The 23187-nt window shown below is 39.5% G+C and overlaps 2 protein-coding genes across 9 annotated transcripts; one reads left to right on the top strand and one right to left on the bottom strand.

The window, feature by feature from the left end:
* Positions 1-38: 38 nt before the first annotated feature.
* capn3b (calpain 3b) lies at positions 39-12705 on the bottom strand. Of its 5 annotated transcripts, XM_046373045.1 has the most exons (23): positions 11947-12702; positions 9777-9846; positions 9110-9228; positions 7894-8027; positions 7269-7437; positions 6730-6813; positions 6550-6641; positions 6279-6356; positions 5951-6111; positions 5645-5814; positions 5547-5558; positions 4424-4632; positions 4242-4278; positions 3764-3787; positions 3477-3560; positions 2912-2989; positions 2746-2803; positions 2598-2662; positions 2192-2260; positions 2023-2101; positions 1558-1674; positions 1245-1303; positions 39-531 (listed from the first exon to the last, which is right to left on the bottom strand). In XM_046373045.1, the coding sequence occupies exons 1-23, from the start codon at positions 12262-12264 to the stop codon at positions 505-507; spliced, it is 2313 nt and encodes a 770-aa protein (XP_046229001.1). In that variant the 5' UTR covers positions 12265-12702; the 3' UTR covers positions 39-504. The 5 variants fall into 5 exon arrangements, 4 of the variants coding, with proteins under 4 accessions (XP_046229001.1, XP_046229002.1, XP_046229003.1 ...); XM_046373046.1 differs by lacking the exon at positions 3764-3787 and having other exon boundaries at positions 11947-12701; XM_046373047.1 differs by lacking the exons at positions 9110-9228; positions 9777-9846; positions 11947-12702 and adding an exon at positions 8105-8219.
* An 862-nt stretch (positions 12706-13567) lies between these two features.
* nrbp1 (nuclear receptor binding protein 1) lies at positions 13568-21994 on the top strand. 4 transcript variants are annotated; one of them, XM_046373052.1, is made up of 18 exons: positions 13568-14231; positions 14516-14771; positions 14858-14980; positions 16030-16131; positions 16240-16329; positions 16453-16493; positions 16988-17082; positions 17260-17343; positions 17427-17485; positions 17894-17992; positions 18080-18212; positions 18561-18651; positions 18916-18966; positions 19295-19430; positions 19582-19635; positions 19737-19800; positions 20076-20131; positions 20231-21994. In XM_046373052.1, coding segments are annotated over exons 1-18 (1632 nt in total). In that variant the 5' UTR covers positions 13568-14229; the 3' UTR covers positions 20327-21994. The 4 variants fall into 4 exon arrangements, with proteins under 4 accessions (XP_046229008.1, XP_046229009.1, XP_046229011.1 ...); XM_046373053.1 differs by having other exon boundaries at positions 13569-14217; XM_046373055.1 differs by having other exon boundaries at positions 13569-14217; positions 14513-14771.
* The last annotated feature ends 1193 nt before the right edge of the window (positions 21995-23187 follow it).

Here is a 23187-nt window from a genome sequence, read left to right as displayed (position 1 = left end):
ATTTTTCTAGAGTTCTGTCAAACAAAATGTGCCTTCACTCACTTCTCACAATCATGTTTATTTCTTTCAAAATTGATACTTCTAGCTTTGCATTATGAACCACATTTTGTTGACTACACAGAAGCTTTGGCAGCAAAGGTCAATTCTACATTTGCAAAAACATCTGTTCACATCATTACACTTCGTCATTGCTTGAAGCAGTGATCTTTCATCAGCATGTAGAGTCTAGGAAAACTGGTGGCACTTGAGGAATCGGTTGCATTACTGACAGGATGGCAGTCACTTTAAAATAAGCTAAAAGAAAGGTGACATTAAATCTGACCTATTATTGATTCAGGGATGACAAATATAAATATTGCTTTTGGAGAAATCCTCAAACGTGATTTTTACTTTAGTCATTTGGTATCGCAAAATCTGTGCAAAAATACTGAAAAGTGGTTGCCCAAATGCTGAGTCATGAATGTGAGCACCAACTGCAGCTACAGCAATGATCACAAAGTGGACTTAAGAATACATGGTCAGTTGAAGCCACTGGAAAGAGAGCAAAAGAAATACAATATCAGCACAAAAGGGATTAATTTTGAAATTATACTTAAAGTACACACTGAATGACCAGAAAACTACATGAAACTTAACATTGTAATGCAGTCAAAAACAGCAAATACAGTGCTGTTACAAAGTCAACCTTTCTGAGATGTACGGAAGCCCAGAGAAGAAAGTGATAAATTCTGGTGCTCATTCTTCAGTTTTTCTTCTTTTTTTTCCAAAAATGAAATTAAAAAAAAAAAAAAGTTTTGGGAGGTGAAGTTTTTTTCCAGGATCATTTTTACATATATTATCTGTAAAATGAGTATTACAACAACATAATTATTGTGATTTCACCTGCCAAAACTGTTTTTTTTCCCCAATTGTTTTCAAAGATGAAAAGAAATCTAAAAAATACTTTGAAAAGTGATGCACCATATAGTGAAGTTTTCATTTTGGTCCTCTATGAAAATGAAGTAAACAAAATATTGTCATCTGTCAGTTACAGTATTTACTAAAAAGCAAATGGAAATGGGAAAATGTAGCCAAACTACTACTTCAAACTGATATCTTCTGTACACAGTCAACAATACACTTTGATGCCTGCATGTCTCAGAAGTCTCATCACAAAAAAATTTGAAGTAATACTCTGGCCAACATCGTTAAGCCTAATAGAAACATAGCGTAAGACACGGAATAGCGTTTAACAGCTGGCTTACCTCAAGGACGTTGAGCTTGATTATTCCATCTCCGTCTTTGTCGAAAGCATTGAAAGCTCCTGCAAGAGACACAAGAGCTCAGTCTTCATCCATCTCTTCAGAAATCTTGAACTGAAGCTGCACTTAGTGGAATGTATAAGTTAAATTTGTCCATGTAAAGATTCATTAAAGGGTAAAATATTTTGTATTTTTATTAGCAGTGACTCGGCTAGAACGTGAATGTGCCAATAACAACATTTTTTAAAAAACATGAGGTAAGATTACTTTTGATCAACAGATCTCCTGGTACCACATGACAACAGAATGTACTTACTGAACATGCCCTCCAGCCTCACAAAACAGCAGATGTAACTGTCAAAGTCGATGTTGAGGCGCTCGTCTGCGTAGCGCATGGCGATGATATTATATAACTGTGTGTTGAGGTGAAATCCTTCACGTGGAGAGGACAAAACAGATTGGGTTCGTGATGTTACAGGCTTATTTAGTAAACCTGGGAATGTGATTTCTTACACAAGACAAAGCTGGGAAGTTGGAACTCGATCATTTATATGGATTTATTATAATGTTTTATATTATTGTGACCCGCTAATCACTTAATGACACTGCATCTCACTCCCTCCAGCCCTCTGAATGTTGACCCCATGTTTACAGCCTTGCTTTATTTTAATCAATGTTTGAAATTTAAATGATTAGCTCTGGAAATAGAAATACTCAGAACGCACAAAGAAACATCCGGCAAATGTTAAATTCTTAAACGTTTTCCTATCATGCTGCTCACCTGCATCATTAACAGCGGTCCTCATCTCAAAACTACTGATGCAGGAGGTTTTGTCTTTGTCGTAACGTCTGAAGATGAGCTGAAAGAATGAGGAGAGGAACAGCAAGATGAAAACTTTTAGGTTTGTTAAACGTGAGCACAAGTTCAGGTTGCTGAAACCTGGTCCCACCTGCCATGACTTGATCTTCTTCCACAGGTGTTTGAATTCCTGCAGGTTCAGCTTTCCTGTCCCATCAGTCTGAGAAAGGCTCAGTTATGGAAAAAAAAAAACATAGATGTGGGAGATAATGACTGTCATCAATGATTCACCAATAATAAAAGAATTTTTGAATTTACTGTTTCCCAAATTCAAATTGACTAACATTCTTGCTGAAAGCCAAGATATTTTCAGTGCAGTAAGGAGCATAATAGAGCATACTTGTTTCGTCAATAAAAGTTCTATTTCTACACCTGAATTCTCCCTCTGGAACAGTAATAAAAGACTATCCTATTTTATCTCTTAAATGTTTCACCCCTACTAATGCCACCTTCATGGGCTACTCAGTCTCCACACATCCCTCCGATTGAAAGGATACATCCATCAAGGCGATCATACTCCGACATGTCTCAAGGCTAAAACCTTCTGTCTTTATTTCACTGTCTGTGGGAAAGGACAGCTTCGTATGAATGATCAGCACATGACACAGACTGTAATAACGATCTTAATTTTTACGGCGTGCTCACGTTTGGTGAGTACGTTCCTCAGGACCGTCTTGAGTTCACTGGCACAAATCTGCATGTCCTGATGGAAGGAGGAACAATTTGTTGCATGTTGGCTGAAATATGAGACTCAGACATCCTTAATCCTCTCTTGTTTCCAAACGCTCCTTTCTCCTCTCTGTGTACTCACCTCACCAGCAATCTGTTGGTAAATGTCTCTGAACTGTTTTTCTTCTTCAGTCTCCTCCTCAGGCTGGAGTAGTTTTCGCTGAGGCACAGATATGAAATGAGTAAATTATAAGGACAGGCATTGGTGCCAAAAATAAAAAGTCTGTGACAGCTAAATAAGTTGTAAAACTTTTATTCCCACTTATTCAGTTTGTTCCTGCTGCACTGTAAATAATACTACATTTAGGAATTGATAAACTCTGGATGCATTTCCTTATGGGACCAGAAGAGGAGAGCAGCACATTAGAGAAAGACATAAAACAATTTGGCTCGTATACACGGGGACCTTACAGGAAAACAGGTGCAGCTGAGCCATTTGAGATCAGTTGGCTTCAAACCCAGTTGTTTTATTCCCAGTGATGTTACTTGACCTGGTCAAGATTACATTGCAGAGTCGTCAGTCTCCAGAAATTACGACAGGGCAAAGGTCACTATGGGCTATTTGCTACACAGCTGCAGTCTGTGTTTTTGGCTCAACAATAACAGCCTATCTGTTACACACCGCGCTCCCACAACAAGGAGATTACCTTCGCTTTCTTCTTTTCCCCCCGAATGCCGTCATGCTCGATTTCTTTGTTGGCTCGTGCTCTGTCTGACACAAACACAATAGGCTTGCATTTGGGTAATGGGAGTGGATCAGGGACAAACAGGACAGAAAAGAGAGAGATAATTTATGTTTATTCCAATGGTTATTATCTTTATATGTGATGATGGCACAAACCAACACAAAGCCAACACTGACACCATATGATGGAAAGAAGCAGCACAAAGTTTTAAAGTAATCCATGAGTGCAGTGGCCACCACATGCATTACCTTTTCTTTCTTTTTTTTGTCTTGCTGACGGCCAATAAGACAAGGAAGAAGAGAAGGTTGAAATGAGATGAGAAAGTGGGAAAGACAAGTCTGTTAGTCAGTCTCGTGGGAAAAACAATTTGTGAACAATTAGTATGAACTGAGACAAGACAGAGAGATTTCAACGACAAAGTGGATGTAATGTGTTAAACAAGTGGGGTTTAGAACACATTAAGTTCAAACTGATATTGCAGTGTGAAAGCCTATTGCAGATCCAGGGCTCTTGTTTCATGTGAAAGCATCTGCACTGTAGTACTTGTTGCTGATTGGTGTTTCCATATATTCAGCCTCTTTGGTTATTCACAGGGAACAGACAGAACATATGCAGACATGAAATGTGAACCTCTGTCTCAAGTCTTTTCTCCACTACAATATCAGTCAGAGTTGTCTTTACATAAAGCGTGTATGACCCCACTACTCCTTCAATCACATTGCAAACCTGTGTTTGGTCGGAGCCGATTTCATTCTCCACTTCCCTGTAAAGAAAAGTAAACACATAAGAATCCCTGCTATGCATCATTTAAAGGCTCTTCTATATTTTGCAATTTTACTGTCAACAATCCCCAAAAATAACAGCAGCTGCACCACCAAACATGGCCGCTGACCCACAGTGATCCTTACTCGGACGTGCTCTGCTTCTCAGAGAAGACCCTGAGGATGAACTCTCCCTCTTGATGGGGTTCAAAGGTTGTGGGGATGATGACGTACTCCCCAGGTGGCAGACGAAATCGCTCTGTTACCTCCCGCAAGTTAATGTAGGTCTTGCATTTAGCCTTGGAGGCCGTGTACAGGAAGAAGTCCTTCTGCAGATGCTGATTCTGTCCACACATCTATGGATGGAAAGAAGTCAGAGATGGTATGGAAAAAGTGAAAGCTGGTGCGATGGAAAGCAAATGTTGAAAGCAAAGAACTGCTCAAAGGCTTTTTGGGAAATACACATTTTTTTTCTTGCTGAGAATTATGCGAGAAGATTGATACCGATAATTCAGACAGAATCAGGCAACCTGTTCCCACGTGCTTCAGATCTTTATGGTAAGCTAAATGATTGTTTGTGTTGGCTTTGTATTTGGAATACAGGTGCAAGAATGCTATCAATCGTCTCAGCTAACTCTCGTAAAGAAAACTAAACAAGTTTCTTTTTCCCCCCCATAACAAACTTTTCTTAATACCTATACTCCCACTGTTAGAAGTATATTCAGGACTATAAAGTTTACAACAAAACAAAATAGAAGTAATAAATAACACATGGGTAAAACAATGACAAAATCTTGTTGTTGCCTACATGTAGGAGTAGAAGTATTAAACATGCTAGAGATATTGTTTTTCTGCTGAGGTACATTAATCTGTCCACAAACAATTTAGATGCCAAACACTTTGATTAAATGATTTGAATTAGTTATCATGTCCAAAAACCATCTAAACAAAATATTTGCTCAAATGTTGCTCTTTAGATTTGCTAGTTACCTTTTTATTCACCATATTTTGTTGACTAAAATCAAAAAATAAATGAATAAAATAAAATTGACTGAGTATTCAACAACGAAAATAATCCTATCTTTTAAACACAGAAAATATTTTTTTGGTTTGTGTTATAAAGCGTATATAGAGGTTTCGCAAGAACCGGAAGTACTTTTTTTTGTTTTACCACAACTACCACATGTACTGCTAAATCAAACACACACACACAAGCGTGACTCTTTGGAGATACAGGTCAATACAACATCCTTCTCGAAGGTGGGCATACCTCCTTAGGCACCTGCAGAGGAAAAGAAGAAACCAAAGAGAAAGTTCATCAGCTTATCCAGTGTCGAAGGAAATCTGAGTAATATATGTGATCAGTACCTCATAGATGGAAAATCCAATGGTGAGAAATTTAGCTCCTTGATGACGCTGCATTCGTCGACCTTTCTGCATCAGAGCCACAACGACAGTGCAGGCCACCTGCCCGTCCTCTGGATCGTCATCCTCCTCGTACAGCTGCAGCCGATACTGAGGGTTGGTCCAAAATGTGTCTGTAACACACAATAAGTCAATCTCTAACAGAGGGTCAGAGGGTCATATAGTAACAGTAAAGACACAATAATTTGATCAATGCTGAATAAATAAAAGCTAATAATAGTAAAAAAAATAAATAAATCAAAGGCCCACTTGGGAAGTTCCTGCAGCCACCAGCAGAACTGCCTCTCACCCAGCGACCCTCATTGACCGAAACCGTCCAGCTCTGTCTTTCATCACCCTGCAGCGTGTCGGGCGTCAGGTTACACATCTCCAGCTTTGTGAAGTTCTTCTTGAAATCATCAAAAGACATCCTGGAAGAGAACATAAAAGAGGAAGCTCCTTATCTGAATCGAAGGTCATATGGTGTACAGTTTGTGAGGCAAATTTGCAATTGGCCTGAATAAATAAAGAAAAGGGACACGACTTATAGCAAGACAAAATGAAGATGTGATGAAGAGCGTGTGTGAGTTTTACTCACCAAAACTCACTTGACTCTATGGTCTGTTTTTTCAGATTTTCTTTGTCTGCGATGGAAATGGTTGACCATTCCGGTGAACTATGGAAAGATCAAGATTGACACACACTCGCCACAAGATAAAGAAAGGATTTGAACGGCATCAGTCAGACTTGGGTCACATAGTGTTTGCTATAAACGGTAAGTAGCTTTGTATAAACAGTATTATTTGCGAAACAATACAATCAAATTAAAACAATACAAAAACCTGAACTGAAGTTCTTCCAGATCTTACTTTGCATTCCATGGTCCCTTCCACAGCACAAAACCCCAGGGATTACGCAAGCGAATCAGACGAATTCTGCTGTCCTTTCCAACCTCATCGCACTACAAGCAACAACCAGACCAGTTAATGATGCTTTTAAAGGCCATTTCTTACGAATACCAAACCAGTAAATGGAAAATTTTATTGTACCTCTGCCAGGCCTATGATGGAGTAGGCATGACCTTTAACCAGCCCCTGATCAGTCCGAGTCTCCATTTCACTGGCTGAAAAAATCTGACAGATGCAACACACATCAGTGGATTTTGGGCAGGCAAGAGTGGAATGTGACTAAGTACAAATCTGAGGTACTTGAACTTGAAGATTTTCTTTTCCTGCCACTTTCTACTCATACATCGCTACAATTCAGAGGGAATTGTCTCTCTCTTTGTGAGTGTTTGCGATTATATTTTTCATTTTTTGAATTTTAAGGAACCAAACAATCAATCAATCAATAACAGCACAACATATTTCTGCATTGAGTACTTTTACTTTTAATGCTTTGTACTGAAGTAACCTTTTTAAACTGAAGTAAAACATCTTCCTTAGAATTACAGTTGAATTCGATTATCAGATTTCAGTCAGTTGTGTGTTATCAGCCCCTCTAATAAAACCATGTTTTCTTACTTCTTAAATATGAGTAATATGTGCTTCCTGTACACTAAACTTCACCTCTTTTCGTTACCACTCACATCTATAGAGCAGCCCATCAGTGAGCCTCTCTCCAGCGCCTTCTTCATGATGTTGTAGAGATCTTTAGATGCCTCGGACAACTCAAAGAACTCTGTAACTCCTCCCGTGAAATCCTCCATGGCTTCCAAAGTGTTACCCCCTTTCAGTGCCTCATAGGACCCGTGCAACCTGAGAGAGGAGGGGGCGGTCAATCATTTCAGTCAGTGCACTGACGTGTATGTTTGCCGAGGCTTGGATTTTTCAGTGTCTGCAGCCAGTTTATGAAACATGAGGACAGAGGACTTGTGTGCCTAATTACTGACGCTACACTGCAAAAAATATACACCTGACATGTGACTCAAAGTTGGATCTTAAAGATTATTTCACTTGAAATAAATTCAAGAAATATTATGCCACAGAGGCGATAGATCAGTAGTGTCAGTCGTCAATGCCTGAGGTAATTAAATGTCCCCAGGCTTTCACTTAATTTGTGAAGAAAACAAGAACTGAAGACTAAAGGACAAACTTTTCCCAGTGGATGGAGAGGAAATCTGAACTCAGATGAGTGAGGAAACATCATGGAGGTGGCGATGAGGAAAGCTGCACGACTGCACCTTGCAGTGGACATTAATAGACTGTGCTTACTTTGCATAAGCTTTTTCCAAAAGGGCACTCCAGAACTCGTTCTTTCTGAAAGATTTGGTGAAAACCAGCTGGTTGTTGCAGGTGGGGATGCGGTCGTCCACAACCACGTCAATCCATTCGCCATAACGCCAGAACTGAATATCAGAAGACAGAACACTTTTAAAACAGGAAATCACTGATGAGACAAAGCTTCAATCTGTCAGGGTCAGACTCAGGCAGGACTCAGATGTGGAGCAGGTCAGGATAAGCACAGACTTTATTAATGACTTCCCCAGTACAGTGTGAGAATAACCCAAAAGCTTTAAAAATGACTTTTAAACAGTGTCTCCTCTAATAAGAGACACTCTGCTATGAAACCTTATTTATATCAAAGGAGATAAAAACAAAAGGCTATGAAAATAAGTAAAGAAAAAGAAAAACCTAACAGAGAAAATATCTACTCTAAAAAGGAAACCAAAATCACTCCTACGGAGGAAAAAGAGACAAAAGTCTATCAAAAATTCACTCTGTTAGAGGAAAAAACAGGAACAGAAAACAAGGCTGTGGCTGAGGAAAGGCTGAAGTGATCGCACAAGGACGAAACACACTGGCACAAGACAAGGGAAACGCAGACTACTTGAACACATGGAGGTAATAGGGAACAGGTGGATACGATAGGGTAATCAGGGAGACAATCAGACTGAAGACACATGAGGAAGGGCAAGTGACCTGAAACGAGAGGAGAGTTACTTTTCAAAATAAAACAGGAAATGACGAGACATAAACCCAAAACAAGACCACACCTCACCGGGGTGTGACACAATCGTGATTGAGATTATTAGCTGACTCATACCTGTTAAGCACGTTTAACTCAGTTACTAACGTTGTTTTCGTTTGTTTGACATATCGGGAAATACATGTATGAAATATGACAATATAAATGACAAGTGACTCGTGTAACTTCAGGCACACGTCAGTAAATTTGTTGATATTTGTATTCTTTTCTTGGTTATGACTGACTGCCAAACTATATAAAAGAAAGTTTGGTGACATTCATTCTCTGTATGTTTAAGCTCATGTTTTACAAATGGTTTAACTTTTTTAAAGATAACCAATATGCACGTTTAGGTTTCGGAATCAGTATCAGGAAGGAAAAAAAAACATTTCTAACATTTCTCAGAACATTAAAGTTCAGTTGTTTAGTGCACTATTACGTGTCAAACATCAGTGTAAAAACCTGAAAATGGAAGATGCCAGCGTAGTTCTCAGTGAAGCTCTGATCTGGTGGAATCACTCTGTACAGCAGCTTCTCGTTCACTGTCAGACAGGCGATGGCAGCCAGCAGCCAGCAGTCACCTGTCAACAGTAGATTCATGAGCTATGAAAACACTTGATCCAAGCATACTGCTTTATAAAGTGTTGCAGGTGTCACAGATTAAAACCACATTGATGTATGTATCAGTCATCAACGGCAGTAAAGTAGCATCAGCAACGTTAAGGCCAATTCACTTAGTCGTTGCAGCTGTTAAGCATATTCCCGGCTCTGGTTTCCACCCCACAAATCTTGGCTGCACGTTATGTTATTATAGATATTTTACTTTCCTACTGTCTCCCCCCACATATCTGTTTCTGTTTCTTTTTGCAACATCAAAAACCTAACCTAACCTAATTTTCTATCACATTCTTATAAATTCTTACAAGCAGGCTTTAGTAAGAAAACTAATTCAAGCTTTGTCAACAAAGGGACTGTGTATGCACCACAAAGGGTTTATATATGAGGGGAAAGTACACCAGCTACTTTACATATCAGAACACCAAATCATAGTCAGTCACTTCCACATTCCCAGGCAGCATGTTGCACTTTTAAGCCACTTGTTCGAAAGCAGAAATGGTTCAAATGTTACCCAATTCTCCTTGACAGATGTCTGTCCTGTTGGCTCCATCTATGATGAACTGGGGGTTTTCACAAATTTCCTGCCATAAAGATGAGAGTGTTGGGGTGTTATTTCTTAGCAGAAGCATCAGTGGTTCAAATATTTTTTTTCACTGTGAAATACCACGTAAGATGAAAACAGATGAAACATTGTTTAATTTACTGCCATTCCCCTTCACGGGTATTACTACTTACTGTCAGACATCGACCAAGAGCTGTCAAAAGCTGGTTTTGAATGTCAAGAAGGAGTTGTTATCTTGTTTACTCATTTAGATTCTCCCGATCTAAATTTCCATTTTTAGATATTATACAGATTTTTAAAATTTTGTTTGCCACCTCTTGAAGTCCTTGATTGGCTGTTCTTCTTTTTTTCTTTTGTTCAATTATACATTTTAGTAAAAGAACAACACAACAACATTTGAACCTCACAACAATTTAAAATCTGGATTTACAAATCTACACCTGACATGATTGACAATATGAGGATTTGACCCTGAAACTGAAAGCAAGTTGGGCAGAGTTGGACCTGCCCTGACCATCAAACCCCCTCCACATTCACGGCATATTTATGGGGAAACAGCTGCTGAAGGTTCATGGGTCACGACCCTTTGGTCCTCTGAATGAGTGATAATGTTGTGCTAAATACTGAGAAGCCCTTACCTCATAATTGCATATCTCTGTCATGGCAAAGAGGCAGAATCGTGTTGGTGTTTGTACAGGAAATGACCAACTAATTGTCCACCTTTATCACATATTCACACATATATTAAAGGGACTTTATTATTCTCAATGTTTGACTTCAGGATAAACTAAATAAATGCAAGATTATCAAGTAAAAAACAGCATTTTATAACTCCAACATGTTTCAAGGGGTTAGAAAAAGAGGATAAAAATATCAGGAATCAAGCTGACCATAACTAAGGCTGAAAAATTGCAGCCTCATGTTCCGAATTTAGAGTGTGCTGCTGATCCCTGGACACGATTCATGTATCACTATTCGCAGCCAATAAGCAGCTGTCTGATAATCACTTCAAACTGGGAGAGATTAACTCTTCATGCAGGTAAGGTCAGTGGTCAAAACTAACACTCACATGCACTTAAGTACATTTTGAGCCACTTGTACTTTATGATATTTAGTAGTATTTCTATTTAATGCTACTTAAAGATCCCCTACAGACATGTATTAAGACATGCACAAATAGCACATACATAATTCAACACAAGGAGGCTCAAACATATAAGTGCAGGAACAAATAGCAAAGCACATTTTTGATGCAAGTTGGACTTCTTAATACAATACTTATTGACCTGCTCCATAAGAATGCAGTTAGAAGACTGATAAAACTCTCTTGTCTGCAAGGTAAATGTGAAGCTAGCCATTAGCCTAGCTTAGCATAAAGAAAGGAAGTTGACCCAGGAGAAAACGCTTAGACAAGCTGTTTCCACTCTTTGTGCTAAGCTAAGCTAATCAGCTGCAGGTGATAGCTTAATATTTAACATACAGATATGAGAGTTTTATTAAACTTCTCATTAAACCCTTGGTAAGCAAATTATTGTTAGTAGTAGTAGTATTACAACAGCCTGAAAGTGGTCATTTTGCATTAATACAACACTTCTGTACTTTTATTTAACTAAACTTGTAAATGTGGGATGTTTAATTGAACAGGTTACTTTTATGTTGTACTATTGCTCCATACATGTTGGATCCTGGTTAAGACTCTGTGTCATCTGTCATGTCTTTATTTCTGTTGCTGCTATCTGTGTCGTGCTAAAGTGGCTTCTGCCAAAAGTCCTGCTACAAGCCAGAACAATTTGGTGTCAGAGACAGAGTGTTGGAAGACAATCAAACCCTCTTGCAAATCTATATCAGAAAAATATGAAACTCTGTAGCCAAGACTGAGTTGCCACTATGTTTCCCAGCACAGGCAGAGGGTGTCCTCCTGCATGAGAATCAGCTGTCTGTGACTGTAGAAGGTGACAAGCCAGAACTATGCATCCACAACATACAGCCATATCACCTTAACGCCCCACCCACGTGTTGTGGAAGTCTTGGAGGTGATGAGATATACAGAAGAGAAGAGCTCCTTTGCATTAAGTGTAACTTGGCCTAAAGAATATGATGACAACAGACTGGCACTCACCGAGGGACGTTTCCACTCAATCTTGATAGAAGGTTTGTGGCTGTAGAAGAGCGAGGAGTCATTTGCAGGAAACAGAGGGTCTTCAAAAACCACCTTCTTCTTCACATATTTGTCTCGCAATTCCAAAAAAGTCTTAAGGCGCTTGGCATCCTTGACTGCCTCATTTCTGCTTAGAATCGCAGAGTAGATCGAGTTAGCCCCAGCAACGGGGTAATCGGCTTTGTCGTCAGGCCTGAATGATGCTTCACTTTCAAGAAGCACTGTCACCTTTGTATCTTCAACAAGAGGCACTTGACCTTCATATTTCTTGTCCCCCATTTTATCAGTAAACTCCTCAGCTTTTGGCGTTCCTATTTCAGACAGTTTATAACCTGCAAAAAGCTAAAAAAAAAACCAAACCCTCAGCAGTCCCTCCTTACTTGCAGAAACAGAACTTGAACTTGCAAAACAGCCAAGAGAAATTTCCTGTGTCCTCCCTGACTCCAATGACCGCTTTTAGTTCCTTTATTTGCTGGAAATACTGTCACTGCTCGTGGACAGCCATCAACTGACAACCTCTCACACCAGCACTCCCACACTCACTGTTGTGTCCCTGGTGGTAGTTGGACCTAAATATAGGCCTCTTTAACGGAGGGGAGGGGGCTCCTTGAAGAGAGACCCTGTACTGGTCACAAGGTTTTCAGGTCACCGTGTGCTGTGCAGGGGCACTCTTTAAAAGCAGCAGGCCTACATCTGACTGAAGATATGAGGAAACACTTGCTGAAATGAAAAATCTTAAACTAAAAGACCTATGGAAGATAAAGCCTAGTTAGTTCTCATAATTAGTGACAAATCTGACATTTAAGCCTACTGATAGTAACTCATTATGACAGTTTAACCCATCATGTGATTGGCTGGATTAAAATTGCTTCAAACAGTCAACAAACGATGTAACATTTACTTCTTTTTCAATTCATCTGGTTGTGGTTGACCAAACAGACCATCCAGTTGACCTCATTTTCTGTCAATCCCTTATCAAAAGGTAGAAAAGGGAAGCTGTTTGAGCGCACGTGTTGCCAGATTTGAGCTGCAATCTTGTTTCGGTATGAGGGGAACTTCAATTTATTTTAATCTCTGATAATTTGTAGCAGAGAAATGTATTTGCATAGTGCAGTCATGACCATGATAGGATTTGCTATAATGGCATTTGAAAGCTCTTAAGTACATGGCTCTTGTGGTGAGATTTTAGCTACTGTTAACTAAAATAATTAAGGTGTTAAAACTAGATTCTGACACTAGGTTACATCTCTGGACAAAGCCACACAATTACAGGCCAATGATAATGCGCGATTTGCGTTACTATAGGGTATTTGCAGATTTTTTAACAACTTCAATCAACTCACCAAAAACCAACTGATATACAGTGAACATAGGGATTTAGGGGTGGATGAAGGTCTGAAGCCCCTCAAGTTTGCCCAGGTACTTTATGTCTAAATATCATAATTATCTTATGCTATGCTAACGTTGCATGAAAATAATACTATATAACTGATCTATATCCCAGTTGCATTACTGAGAATAAAGTTCAGCGATTTCAACGCTGCAAATGGGGGATTGGGCAACCTATATCTGGCAACCGTCATCGACTGTGACGTTCCGAGCTCGTAGCGCAGTACTGTGTGCATCTGGAAGTTGTCGCCATCATATCTGGCTAAATGTTACCCTAGCTCTCAAGTCAGTCAGCCGTTGTGTTCGAGGATATAAAGTTACTGATATTACTAACCTCTCTCTGCTTCTTCTGATGAGTTTTTGTGATCAGTTGTGATGTTATTAATCGGTAAACGCGTCTAGGACTGGTGCAGTATTGTGTAGTTTACTCACATTAGCTGTGGCTAATTTTTTAGAGCATACATTAGCTGAACTGGAGTCTTGAGAAGCAGCAAGGGGCGGTGGGCTGCTAAACAGTCGCTAGCTAGCAGCAAACCAGTTAACGCTAGTTAGTTGGCCAGCAAGTAAAACATTCGTAAACATTTAACGTTAATGTGAATACAGCCACGGCTGTGAGTGTCGTTGCATACTCGCCGACAGTCTCCGCTGCTGTTTCCTGTGAGGTTGTTAACGTAGCCAAGCCAAGGAGCTAGCAGCGTCACAAAGCTAAGTTAGCTGCAACTCAGCTGGGATACCAAGAAGATTTATAGCTAACAAAGGTGACTGAATAAACTGGGATTGGTCTGCGGCGGTTGGAGTCTGTGAAACTGGAGCTGGAATCGTCAAATTTCCTGTGTTCAACACGTATGTCTATCCATGTATGCTACTTCTACTCATATTTGCGCTGCGGTTGTGATGGCCTTCCCTGTAGAGTGTCGTATGGACTAAGTTCTTTTGCAAAGTCTCAGCGCTTATTACTCTGCTCCAACTATGTTGGCAAGCTCCATCTACCGATTATAAAACTTACCGTTGTTATCAAGCTAGTCTTGAAATGAGATGTAATTGCCTAGTTTTGTGTCTTCCTTCCGTGAACAGGTTATAAGAGACTATTATGGACTATGATGCTGAGATAGTATTTGGGCATTTCTGTGTGTCTCAGCAGGCTGTTGGGCCTGACAACTAAGAAGATGTCTGAGGGAGAGAACAAACAGGCCCCTGACACTGCCCAGGAAGGGAAGTCAGACTCCGTGGCAGCAGCATCCACAGGTCAAGGAGTGTCATCTGTCTCCCCCCCTGTGTCCATGGTGACCCAGCCTCCAGCTACTGCTGCTACAGAGGATGAGGAAGAGGAGAGTGAGGATGAGTCAGAGATTTTGGAGGAAAGCCCGTGTGGACGCTGGCAGAAACGCAGAGAAGAGGTACAGGATATGTGTGAGGAGGAGTCAAGTTTACCTTTGCTATAGTATTGATAGTGTCTTATGTATGTTTTTGTTTTTGCCTGTAGGTGAATCAGCGCAACGTCCCTGGGATCGATAATGCTTACTTGGCCATGGACACTGAGGAAGGAGTGGAGGTGGTGTGGAATGAGGTCATGTTCTCAGAAAGGAAGAATTTCAAACTGCAGGAGGTGGGTGCATTGCAAAGCCAATGTAGTAAGTTGTGTCTAAAGCAACTGTGCAAGCAACAATAATAAAACATTTATAATAATGTTATTGTCATGATTATGTTGTTAAAAGGACAGCTTTTATATTTGCAAGGAATACAAAGACCTGACAAGTTTTTAATGAGTGTATATTTTTGTGTTAGGTTAGTTGCTTAACTGTGATCTCACAAACAATGTAGGCGCCTGTTGGTTTTCTTGTTCGCCTTTTGCTTTAAGCTCCTTAGGCAAGTGGTCAGACTTGTTGCTGCCAGCAGTATAGAGAAGTACACACTGTCCCTGTTGCAGAAACATTTTTTCAGAGGTTTGTAGGGGAGGGACTAAGACCACAAGAAGTGGTATTTAAAGCTCTTGTGTACCTTTCGACATTTGACTTTCTGGTTTTGCATCCACCTCAAGTTGTTTCCATTTTCTCAGTCTTATCTCAATTGATGATTAAGTCTATTGCTCACCTCTGCAAATTATACTTGTAAAATTGAGAGGCACTGTTCATGTGTTAGATAGCTAATGTCCATTGAGCAAGGCTTGTTGCCTGCAGCTATTGTAGTTTGAGCTGCTTTGGGGTCAGTTAGTTCAAGACTGCAACAGGCAACTTTTCATTTTAAATATGCATATGATTGCAAGAAACGCAGGTGATCTCAGGCTAATGGAACTTTGACTTTATATTTTGTTAGAAATTGAATGGCTGTTGAGTCTCTATGATGTAACGAATAGGAACCAGATTTGCTTTTAATGCACACACGTTTCACATTTACAGCTGTGGAATCTGCAGTTGACCTTACACTTATGAACCGGTCTGTCCAACCACTATTTGAACCTGCTGGCCATGAGAAAGCCAGGCCAGTGTTTGAATTGTGTGAATTGTTTTGGAGTAAAATAGTAAATTGACCATTAATTTGACAACATGGACAAATATGTCAAATGTAATGTAATTTTATGAATAAATATATGCTATTGTTTAAACTATGTGACATTTTGGATTCTGTGATGACTAATCTCTTCTGTTTTTTCCATAGGAAAAAGTCAAAGCAGTTTTTGACAATTTGATCCAGCTGGAGCATTTAAATATTGTGAAATTCCACAAGTACTGGGCAGACGTCAAAGAGAACAGAGCGAGGGTACGAAATCATCTAAAAAATATCTCCCTTTTGTCAGATAAAATAAAAATTGTTCTGTGTAATGACTTTTATACTCCTCTGTATACATTTCTTCTCTCTCATCTGCAGGTCATTTTCATCACTGAGTACATGTCCTCAGGAAGTCTCAAACAGTTTTTGAAAAAGACAAAGAAAAACCACAAGACCATGAATGAAAAGGTGTGAAGGTTCTGCTGCAGCTAATCATTGGATTTTGAAATGTAGCTACTTAGAAATGACAATGACCAGTAAACATATTTTACATGAACTTTGATTTTTGGTAACCTGTTTTGTATCTGACAGGCCTGGAAGCGTTGGTGCACACAAATCCTGTCTGCACTCAGGTGAGCGTAACAAAAGGTTAATTTCTGCAATCTGTTGAGTGTTAAAGGCATGTTGTGCTGGGTTTGTCAGTTACTATTTGTAAACACACCGATAAGCAGTTCTCAAGAAGGGTCATTGATTGTTGACTCTTACGCTTATGTTTTGTGTTGGCAGCTATTTTGACTTCCTGGTTATTAGACTTAACAATCAGCTATCTTTCTCCAGAGTTGTTAGCACACAGAAATGTCCTGAACACAGCAAAATACTAAAACAAAGAACATACAGGCAGAGAGCATGTGATTGTAGAGATCTTCTGAATTTCTAGCTTCAGCATCCATATTTGAAGCTTTGTCTACTGTCATGGCTACAGCTTCAGAATGAGCTTTATTGGCCAAGTATATGAACACATTGAATGACAGACTGCAGCATCTAGTTGAATTTTATATTCACCAATGCTGCTAACAAGAAAGTGGTAGCAATATTTTTTTGATTTTATTCTTGTTCACGTCTCCAGCTACCTGCACTCCTGTGAACCTCCCATCATCCATGGCAACCTGACCTGCGACACAATCTTCATCCAGCATAATGGCCTCATCAAGATTGGCTCAGGTATAGATCATTTAAAGTGAGAAAGATCTTTCTGGGAATAAGTGAAAGCCAGTCAGTGTAATGTCCCTCTTTGGTTTAAATTTTGTTTTCGATAGTGCAGATACTCCCGTTGTTATTATTAGTATTACGTCTTGTGTTAGTGTTGTTATCATTAAGGCTTTTTCCCCGCTCCTCCAGTTGCTCCAGACACCATCAATAACCATGTGAAAACCTGTCGGGAAGAGCAAAAGAGCCTTCACTTCTTTGCTCCTGAATATGGAGGTATGATCCTGTCATTTGTCCAGATACCATCACTGTATGCTGTATTGTGTCTGTGATACTGATCATCTTCTTTCTGCTTTCAGCTGTTGCCAGTGTTACCACAGCTGTGGATATTTATTCCTTTGGAATGTGCGCCTTAGAGGTGAGAAGAGACTTTGTGCTGCTCTGAGCTGTTGGTTGCATACTGACCAGCATAATCACTCATTCTTTTGTTTATTAAACGTGTGCTTGATTTGATTGCATCGTTAGTTGAATCGTCACCTCGGCTTTAGACATGCTTTGTGTTGTTTAAGTTTGTATTAATTTGCTTTCATCACATATTTTGTTAGTTAAATTAGTCAGATATTTCTATGTTTTGTGGTAATAAAATAAATGTGGAAGAACAGTTTTTAATCATATCGACTTTTTGTGTTAAAAAGAAACAAACATCTGGTCTGCGTGATGACCAGGATCTTCAAAATGCATTATTTTAACAGAAGAGGGGCTGCTGTTGACTTAGGTTTTGTGTTTCCTGTAGTTAACATCCCTCTTTGTCCAATCACTTCCCCAGATGGCCGTGTTGGAAATCCAGAGTAATGGAGATTCGTCTTATGTGTCCCAAGAAGCCATAAACAGTGCCATTCAGTCCCTGGAGGACCCATTGCAACGCGTGAGTGAGGGAGAAGGACGCATTTAAAGGCTGTATGGCTGTTTTGTAGAGAAATTCATAAAGTTTTTTCCTTTTCCTCTTCTTCAGGAATTTATCCAGAAGTGTTTGGAGGTGGACCCCAGTAAGCGACCCACAGCTAAGGAGCTGTTGTTTCACCAGGCCTTGTTTGAGGTGCCCTTACTCAAGCTGCTGGCTGCCCACTGCATCGTCAGCCACCAGCGTGAGTGACAGCACACACACAGTATCAATAATGGCAGTTAGCATTTTCAATTTAAAGACACAGTTACTGGCCCACCATTGCACGGTCTGCACCTTTTTGAGTCAATGTTCAGCAGTGGCTCAGTGTCCAACATACAGACAAATGTTTACAACACACCAAAGACTGGAACTTCATCAGTTCACATAATATGATGTGTTTTCTCCTGAGGGTTCATATTGGCCATATTTTGTATGTCAAAGAATAATGACTGACATGAAGCCCCAAACCCACCTTCACAAAAATAAAACTGAAAAATCACTATCACACCTGAATGCTCTCATCTGACTGCTGTCTTCTCCCTTTACACAGATATGATTCCAGAAAATGCTTTAGAAGAAATGACAAAGAACATGGACCCTAACTTGGTGATCGTTGAGGCCAAGGACGGAGTTCAGATGAAGTAAGTCTGAGTATCACAAAAAATTGATGTATGGAGATAATAAAACAAAGGTCTTGGAAAGAAAGGAAATCAAGTAGCATTACTGTGGTTTTCTGTAAATATTTCATATAACAAAATGTAATAAGATTTTGTCTCAATTTTTGGTTTATTATTATTGTATATTATTATGGTATATTATTATGAACTAGTGTTAATGTTATTTTTTCTGGTCCTGAAGGTTGCATTACAGTAGAATGATACAATAATTTTCCTGCTTTTCTCCAGGCTCTCTCAGTTTCCTGCACTTGAGTTGGACAAGTTCCTAGAAGATGTAAGGTAAGAAAACAATTATACTACAGCTAGTTGCATGCTTAAAAGCAAATTTGCTGTCAATGGGTCCGTGATTTGAAGATTCTGTCCTGAATGCCTGGCCTGTTGGCAAAATCAGATGGGAAAAGTAACATGAGAATTGCATCACCATCTGATTGAGGCCAAAAGTAGGAAATTTTTGTACTGCAGTGGAATATGTGATAAGTCTGCAAAACGTGAAGTAGGACAGCAAAACTATTTGTTGAATATCCTGCAGTATTCAGGGCACAAGTGCACAGCACAGAATCATTTCCAGTTCTCCTGAAGGTGTTTCCTTTACCTCCTGATGTTCCAGGAATGGGATCTACCCTCTGACTGCATTTGGGATTCCATGTCCACAACAGCCTCAGCAGGAGGCGGTCAAGTCGCCCATAGTGCCCCCCTCTGTGAAAACCCCAACTCCTGAACCTGCAGAGCTTGAGACCAGAAAGGTAAGAACTGACACATCACAACTATTACAAGACCTGTTATTTCTTTATATAAATATATTATTAATTGTTCCAGACAAACAGTTCTAGAATATACAAAGCAATTAAGAATATTTAAAATATCAAAAGTACATTGTTTTCTGCTACTTCAAAGGTCCTTCAGATGCAGTGTAACATTGAGCCTGTTGATGAGGGCACCAAGCATCATGTAAGTCACGTGTGTGCCTCAAAGTATTGTCATGTCAAATGTGAAATTGCTTCATGCATTGCTTGACTTTTTGAGATGACTTATTTTTATCCTCCTTTCAGCTGACTCTGCTGTTGAAACTTGAGGATAAATTGAACAGACACCTAAGCTGTGATTTGTTACCAAGTGAGTATCTTTATTTCTTGAAGAACCTTAAGTAGCTGATAAAGAGCTTGATATGTGCACGCATTTCAGCAACAATTTAGAGTCTACCTCTGCCGCTTGTAAGATTTTGCGTATGGACTGCAATTGTGTGGGTGCTGGTTTGTTGTATGCTAACTGAACAGAACAGATCTCACATAATGCGAAGGTGTATACTTTAAAGGCACATTGTTTAGCAGTTGGTAATATTGGTATGATGCAATTGCAGGTATTCTGACTGCGTTTGTATTTTTGTTCAGATGAGAGTGTGCAGGAGCTGGCTGTGGAGCTTGTTCAGCTGGGATTCATCAGTGAGGTAAGTGGAAGTTCATCATCATGACCTGGCTGACCTGAAAACTGAGCGTGAGGGTAAAACAGCCCCTGAGATATTAACCTCCTCGTCTCTCCATGTCAGGGCGATCAGCCACGACTGGCATCTGTTCTTGAAGAGGCCTTCTCAAAGTTCTACAGCCGGAATGGTTCTCTCAATCCGGTGACTGTCTCCTCATAGCGGAGGACTCACTAGGCCTTCTTTCAGCCCTCCTCGTCCTCTACGACAGGACTAGCTTTTTGCTCCATGTCTGAGTTGCAGGAAAGCTTTGCGGGGACAGAGGAGGAAGCCTTGGTCTGGTTGCAGATCCTGCAGTCTGTTCTTGTATCATCTGGTGGGAAAAAGCTGCCACTAAGTGGTTGTCTCTTTCTGTCTTTTTTTTTTTTTTTTTTTTATTTCCTCCCACCCAATACAGCCATTTGCTTCTCTTTTAAAAGAGGAAATCCTAGTCGCAACTTAAAAGAAAATACAAATGTTTTCACTTTTTGACTTATTTCTTTCCTTCAGTTCTGAATGGTAGAAGTAAGCCACATAAAACTGGATAACAGCAGTATTTTCCTTAAGTCAGTATTAAAACTGTATTTTAAACATTTTTACTTAAAACTGTTGAATAGTTGTCTGTATGAAAAAAAATCTTTGTCCCGGCATACTGAAGCATATGTGTTATGGTGTTGTCAGGTTAACTCTGGTTGTCTGATCCTTTAAACTTTCTCTTGAAAGCGGTGAGTGAGGCACCTTTCCTACCTTGTATCAGTTTTTCGAAGACTCTCAAACACATCAAGCAAGTAATGCAACAGATGCAATGTCACTTTTACTTCAAAATTCTGTAATTTTACAGTGTAGTCATGAAACATGCAGCTGCATCACAGTTTAAAGAGCTGCAGCTGAAATATTAAAAATCAAACTATTTATTTGTGTATCTTTTCTTGAGTGTGTGTGTGTACTATAATTCACTTCCAGCACTAAGGTCGGTGGTTGTTTGAATGTATGCTCTTAGTTGCTCTCTTTCTTTAAAGCAGGCTGTTATTTTCCAGGAAAAGGGGGTGTTGTCACTTGAGTGTGGTCCATTTACTACTGTAGCCTTTGTTTTACAGGTAACACCTTGCAGCACTTATCATTTAGGACTGGGTCGATAATAAAGTTGTTTTTAGGTTTTATGCAGGAGGGGTTGGTTAGACTCATGTGAAGATGCTTTTGCAATGAAGCACATGATCTGATGGATATCCTTCATCAGGTTCGGCTAATGCACGTATGCTTTTCTGTGTCTAAATGGAAACAGCTTCATGCAACGGGTTTGCTTCTGGAGTTCGGTTCTCGTTCTCACAGTGATAGCGATGGATTCGAGTTATTCATCATGCAGAGAATGCTTTGTCACTGTAGGCCTGTTGATGTTTAGATTTTGTGGCTCTGGATCATTTCCTCTTGGCTGAGGTAGTCTGTGTGCACACCAGAGCGAAAGCTTGCCCTCCCACGTAGATATTCAGTTATTGGCTCAGACCACCCTTACATGTTAACTGTTTGGGGATTTCTCTGCTAGTTTGCACTGCTGTACACTTTTATGTCCTGTTTGAAATAGCCTGTGGCCTCTTGCTCCTTCACGCTAACAGAAGGAACTTGGATGATTTGAAAATGGCATAATGAAAAATTTAGTCTGTGATCCAGTCTTTGTCTACTCTATGCTGTGACTACCTTCTGACAGGGTGTGTAGATACTGTGAGATACAAGAGTGGGACTGCCTGGCATGCTTGTAACCATCTTGTACACTGTATGCTGGACACTGTGCTCTGTTTCTGCAACGCATTTGCCCTCTTTTTTCACTTCCTGAAATAAAAATTTACACTATCAGCACTTCAGGTGTTTGGTGTTGTCTTATGTTTATCAGAAGTTCGTGACTGCTGTACAAGATGATTTCCATTCTGAAACCACTCAATAAAAGCTTTATACTGAAATGTCAAGTCTGACAATCAAGGAAATATATATTATGTAGATATAATAATATAGATGAGACTTCAGAGTCTTATCTATATTAGGGGTCATGAGTCATGAAGGTTGGGAAGCAATGCTGTTCCAGTGCAGGAAATTGCATATGAATGCCTCTTCAAGATTAGAAAAAGAGGCTTTGTTTTATGTAAAATAATGTACACACAAACAAACACAAAGGACACAAAATTCAATAGTCTGAATTATTTATCCAAAAAACCAAAACAAAACAAAACAATCCTGGTGTATCAGGAGCATGATCTCTACCTTCAGAGCATCACTGTTTGAATGAATTATTTCTTCAAAATTTTTGAGAAACTGTAGCCCTTGTACAAGTATATACATGTACATACTCAGTGTCACAATGTGTGCTCAAAATAAGAATTGAATAAAACACATTTCATGCTGACAAACACATCGCCGTACAAAATTACAGCAGTATAATAAAAGTACAGCAAGACTAAAAAATATTTTTGATATAAAACACCCTAGAAACACACTCTAAATAAAAAGCTACCAAAATGGCGACATCCAGTTCATGAGTGTAATTCAGCTGCAGGGGTATTTTCAATTCTGTACATCATGATTTAAAAAAACAAAACAAAAACAGTACATAGCACTTCAATGCAAACACATTACTCTTTCACATTAAATCTGTGTTTTACTTCCCAGTTTGAAAGTAATGTATATAGGCACAGTAATTAAATTCATTTACCATGTTTGGTCAATACCACTCCATGTTATTCACAACTCCACTTTAAAATTTAGACAAAGTGTAATTCTGGTCAACCAGACCATTCAGTTTGCTTTTTCACACCTTCTCCATTTTACAGGAGTTTATCGTTATGGAGCCGAGAGCTGCCAAACATCCAAGTGTCTTTGTTAGTTGTCAGTCAAAACAGAAAGAGATAATCGCAGCTCCTTTAACTGCATCTTCTCGACTTCATCAGGTCACTCTGACGATTAAACACCACTGCAAATTGTTCTCAGATTGCAGCCAGGAAGATTCATAAAAGCGACACCTGTTAAAATGAAATTTCTTGGACGGTCTCATTCCAAAA

Source organism: Scatophagus argus, chromosome 19 (genome assembly GCF_020382885.2).
Source record: "Scatophagus argus isolate fScaArg1 chromosome 19, fScaArg1.pri, whole genome shotgun sequence".
Classification (NCBI taxonomy): Eukaryota; Metazoa; Chordata; class Actinopteri; family Scatophagidae; genus Scatophagus; species Scatophagus argus.
Note: the sequence above shows the minus strand (reverse complement) of the source record. Positions and strands in the feature narration are given on the sequence as shown.

Bases quoted from the DNA above. Each gene is read 5' to 3' on its own strand.
- capn3b (XM_046373045.1), bottom strand. From the start codon at position 12,264: ATGGGGGACAAGAAATATGAAGGTCAAGTGCCTCTTGTTGAAGATACA. The intron at 6,357-6,549 runs GTAAGATCTGGA...ATCTTTCCATAG, and splicing joins AAGGGACCATGGAATGCAAA to TTCACCGGAATGGTCAACCA. The intron at 4,279-4,423 runs GTAAGGATCACT...TTTTCTTTACAG, and splicing joins GAGAAGCAGAGCACGTCCGA to GGAAGTGGAGAATGAAATCG.
- nrbp1 (XM_046373052.1), top strand. The intron at 17,083-17,259 runs GTATAGATCATT...CCGCTCCTCCAG, and splicing joins CCTCATCAAGATTGGCTCAG to TTGCTCCAGACACCATCAAT. The intron at 17,993-18,079 runs GTGAGTGAGGGA...CCTCTTCTTCAG, and splicing joins TGGAGGACCCATTGCAACGC to GAATTTATCCAGAAGTGTTT.